The sequence below is a fragment of the Sinocyclocheilus anshuiensis genome, unplaced genomic scaffold (assembly GCF_001515605.1).
Source record: "Sinocyclocheilus anshuiensis isolate Anshui unplaced genomic scaffold, SAMN03320099.WGS_v1.1 scaffold579, whole genome shotgun sequence".
NCBI classification, from domain to species: Eukaryota; Metazoa; Chordata; class Actinopteri; order Cypriniformes; family Cyprinidae; genus Sinocyclocheilus; species Sinocyclocheilus anshuiensis.
In genome coordinates this window covers 259,180-264,179 of record NW_015551075.1, presented here as the reverse complement: position 1 = coordinate 264,179, position 5,000 = coordinate 259,180, and the positions used below count along the sequence as shown (strand labels likewise).

General features: G+C 35.8%; 1 protein-coding gene across 1 annotated transcript in view; it reads right to left on the bottom strand.

Annotated features, from left to right (window-relative positions):
* Positions 1 to 5,000, bottom strand: part of pcsk6 (proprotein convertase subtilisin/kexin type 6) — a 101,519-nt gene that overhangs the window by 50,240 nt on the left and 46,279 nt on the right. Inside the window, exons 7-8 of the mRNA XM_016452194.1 lie at positions 2,651 to 2,823; positions 1,794 to 2,006 (exon numbers count right to left, since the gene is read on the bottom strand). Coding sequence (XP_016307680.1) covers positions 1,794 to 2,006; positions 2,651 to 2,823 — 386 coding nt within the window. The remainder of the gene's footprint in view (positions 1 to 1,793; positions 2,007 to 2,650; positions 2,824 to 5,000) is intronic.

The window sequence follows — 5,000 nt, the reverse complement described above, 5'->3', positions numbered from 1 at the left end:
CAACTTAAACGGTTTTTATTTTCCCAGATGAACCATCATTTGGATCAAATAGCAATCATTTTATAGTATGTTAAATATGTTTCATGCACAAACTAAATAAGTCATGGCAAAACTACATTCTTAAATGTAAACTCATTTTTAAAAGTGAATTTAATAAATACATAACATACACCCTGCAACATGATTTAAAATATCAATCAAGGTGGTGTGAGGGGATTTCCACACTGAAGTTCTACTTAAGTACATTTTAGTTCGTGTAATAGCAATACTGATGCTTGCTTTAGCAACTCCACAAATAAAACTAAAGCATTCATGCTTAAAACCTTACATAAAAACATTTATTTTTACTAAATCGTTTCTAACACTAAACAATTTTTATGTGTGAGAAAAGAAAAATAATCCTGTCATGCATGTGTAAATGAGCTCTTAAGCCTTCAGCTATTATCCAAACACCGAAAGAAAAGCAAAACCCACAGTAGTCATTCTTAAGGATGTCATAATCTGCACTGCTGGAAGAGAAAGAGAATTCACACAAAAAACGCAGATTCTCTTCATCCTCTTGATAGCACCCTGCGGTTTTCTCTGCGTCTGGGTGCCAGACCAAACATTTAGCCCCAGTCTTTTTTCCAACCGTCTCATTTCATCAATAGATATTTGTGGAAAGAGCCAAACAACAAGAGCTCAGCTGTATTTGCAGGAAGAGCAACAGGATCTGGGACAGCTGATCTACAGAAGATGACTGAGTTTTGGCAGATGGCTATTAAAGATGATAAATCTCTGCTTCAGTGTTGGGATTTTTCAACCCTTTTTACACCCATAAGGCAAAAAAACAAAAAACACATCTTAATGCTTATAAATCTAACAACGCATCTATTGGACAAATGGTCAGATGTTTAATACTTAGGGATAAAAAGGGATGAGGGAGGAAAGAAAGGAGAATGTGTCACAGAAATAACTGAGATGAATTTTAGGACACAATATGTGGCATCAAGAGAGCACATGATCCAATAAAGCAGAGAACATACTTACGAGGCCGAAATTAAGACGAGGAAAAAAGGTTGAGTAGATGACAGATGGAGAAGACAAATGGAGTACACAGAGATACACGCTTATCTTGGAAAACAAGATTTTCTTTTGCTCTTTCGAAATGAAAAAGCTCAATCTGTTCTGATGCATCTCAACCGGTTTTGCTTCAGGGCACAAGAAGCATCACAATAGAGCAGCAAAACTGATTATTGTATAAAAGTAAAAAAATGTCCTAAATATAATTGAGTTGCAATGCTTTACTGATAACCATGAGATGCCCAAGCCCAACATTATGCGAAATACTAACATGAAAGAGGCTAAATAGGAAAGAGTTTATACTCATTTTGATGGTTTATGCTCAATACTGTCAATAATTAAGTCAAGAAATTCATACTTTCATTCAGCAAGGATGCATTAAATTGATTACTTAAAACTTCTATTTCAAATGAATGCTGTTTTTGAACTTTCTATTCATTAAAAAAAATCCTGAACAAATGTATCACGGTTTCCACAAAAATATGAAACTGTTTTGAACATTGATAATACTCAAGAAATTTTCTGGAGCAGCAAATCAGCATATTAGAATGATTTCTGAAGATCATGTGACACTGAAGACTGGAGTAATGATGCTGAAAATTCAGCTTTGATCACAGAAATAAATTACATTTTGAAATCTATTCAAATAGAAAACTTCAGTGACATTATAAGAGGACTTCAGGAACAAACAGTTTCTTGTGGTGGTCTAACAGATGTCTATGTGACTTAACTATTTTGCGGTCGTAGAACTCTCCGCTGCTGTACGTGGTGGCGAGGGTGGAGGAACAGACCTCCAGGTACCAGGGCTTGTTGCCGTTTTCAGTGCTGCTGCTGACGGAGATGGTGTAGATGCTGTTGGTGTAGCCGTCGCAGGAGCAGTGATCGCCCTGCCGGCCCCCGTTACCAGACGCCCAAACAAAGATGGAGCCGAGACCCTTACGGCCCTGCAGACATACATGAAGGAAATGTTGAGTTATGCAAATATGAATGGAAACATGCAATTGTCTATACAGTGTTAATTTAGTATTTTTTATTTACTATTAATATTTTGAATTAGCTTGTATTTTTCTATTTCCAGTTTTCATGTTTAAAATGTTTAAAATTATTCTTTTTTTCCAATTACTGAAAATAACAAAACAATAACAACACTGCCTCTAGCAGACAGATCACTTTTGCAAAATTATATATAAAAAAAAAAGACAAATAACTACTAAATATTCTGACAAAACTTGCAATTATTTTTACAAAATTAATTTTCTAAATATTTAAGCCACTAGATTTTGGAAAAATAGACATTAAAACATGGTTAGATTACATTTTAAAGCATTTTATGATGAATTTCATTCAAAAATAACAATATGATGATATTTACACTGTTACAGTGATAAAAAAAAATGACTCATATCATGATATAAGACTTAGGACCTAGACAAAATCATCATAACATACTAGTCCAGATCAGCTTAAGAAAGCATCTTTGAACTTCCCTTCAAATGTTATGGTTTCAATTTAGTCTTAAATTTAACAACCCTGACAATGAGTTACTCAATGAGAAATTCCCGTTTGTGTGCGAGTTTGAGACAGCAACCTTTTTAATTCCCAGTTCAAAGGCTTGTTTGGCCAGAGGCCCCGGCCCGTCCACGGTCTTCCCGTCATCATCGGGGCCCCAGCTGGCACTGTAAATGTCGATGTAGTCTGGCCTTATTCCCAGAGACTTGGCCTCCACCACATCAGTCACGTCTCCATCAAGCATTCTGACACCTTCGAGAAAAAGTTCATCAAAAAAAACGCACAAATACAGTCATTGTATAATCAACCCAATGTCGTTCCAAACCTGTATTATTTTCTTTTCTCTGTGAAACTCAAATTGAGATGCTAGGAATAATGTCCAAGCTTGCATGCCACATAAACAGATGGTGATTTACACTGTCAAGATACAAAATGCACCAGGAAAGTGTCATAAAAGTGGTCTCTTGGACTTGTGCACTATATTTGTCATTGAGCCATATGAAAGTTTTGTATGAGCTGAATTCCCGGATTGACTTCCTACAAAGATAAATGCTATTCAGGTTTTCAAAACATGCCATTCTGTGGGCAAAATGCAAGAACCATCGGTGTTTGGGATCAGTGACTAAAAGTGCCGTTTTTTTATGTGTGCAACGAAGCAAATGGAGATGGACACACAAAGCCACACAGAATCATATGCCATATGCTCGTTAATGCACACAAAAATTCCAATTAAAATCTATTGTACTCTGCTGCAATGAGATGTTTCCAAACGCCATGACAATCTGCTGTCTTTCTCCTCATTCCATTACTGAACTACAGCTTCATTCCCTCTTCTTGCTCTTCATTCTCTCTTCAGAGAATAGGTGGCACTAAAACTCGAGCAATGCAAGTCATTAAGCTGAAAATGTTATCCAAAGCCTGTTACAGTAAACTTTCTACTTATATTTGTAGGATTTACTCAGAAATTGCTAATACATTTCTCAAATAATTACAAAGAATGGTAAGTAACTATCTAAGCTCGTTTCCACCATGGGATAAAAAAATTAAAAAAGGGCAATTGTGACTTTTACTTTTACTTGCAATTCTAATCTGTTTTTATCTAACAATTCAGACTACTTTTCTTGCCATTCTAATAAAAAATCCAACAACTGCGAGATATAAATGAAGAATTGGGAGACGTTAACTGTGAGGTTATAACTAGCAATTTTGAGAAATAAACTCACAATTCTAAGAATTGTCAAATTACCTTTTTATATTTCTTATTTTGTGGCTGAAACAGAAATAAAAAAAGACATACAATTCTGAGGAAAAAAAATCAGAATTGCAAAATATAAACTCAGAGTTGCGAGAAAGAAAGTCAGAATTCTGAGTTTATTTCTCGCAATTCTGACTTTTTTTCTCGGGAATTGTGAGGAAAAAGTCGGAATTGAGAGATTCAAAGTTGCAATTACCTTTTTATTTTTTTATTTCGTGGCGGAAACTGGCTTCCATAAGTAACACATTGAATTAAATGTGAAATATTTAAGTAGAAAGCCTGAAATGTCTATGGTAACATTAAACCGTAAAATGACAGCAAAAATCATGATTTACAGATACAGGTTTTCACAAAAACTAAAAGTTTTATTAAATGATAAAATTTCACATTTCAGCCTTTAAACCATTTTTGAGAAAAGGGATCAAAATACATTACTTAAAACAATTTTTATCAAACTATTATTATATTCGTTTAATAACATATATCTTAGTGTCTTCATTGTTTAGATTTTTATAATGCATTAGCTTCTTTTCAATCCACCGGTTCACATTTACAACTGCATGTATGCTGCATAAAAATATGGGTTGATTTTCACACTGGTCTGAACAAAAATGTGGTTCCCTTTCATGGGAACTACGAACTGCGTCCTCTAGGGGTCACTATGGGGACGCCTTGTCGTGACCCGTGTCTGAAGCATACATTGAAAAAACACCAACTCGTTGGCCGGCGACAGCCATGACGTCACTGCCAGTGCGACTATAGTATAAATAGGCGCCGGGAGCACACATCATTCACTTCTTCGTCTTCATTGACTGTTCTGTTTGAAGCGTGCATTTCCAAGGAAAAAGTAAGAGTTATCTCTATTCATTATGGCGAGCACTAGCAGCGCATTTAGAAGGTGTGTGCATCCGTGTCATCGCTCTGAACTTTTTGGTACCTCCGTTGAGACGGTGGTCGAAAAGTTCAGTGAGGCGAAGGCGCGCTCAGCGGCCTTCAAAAATGCCCCTGTAAATCACTTCACCTCATGTTAGGAAGGCTAATTTTTTATCAGAATTTCTGATTATTGATCAGAAGGTTTGCCAGAAAAATAAAGAGTTTAACTCTTTAAAATAAAGAGTTTACTGTGGGAGTACTACACTCAACCAACACCAGGGAAGGCAGTTTTTGTCAGAGC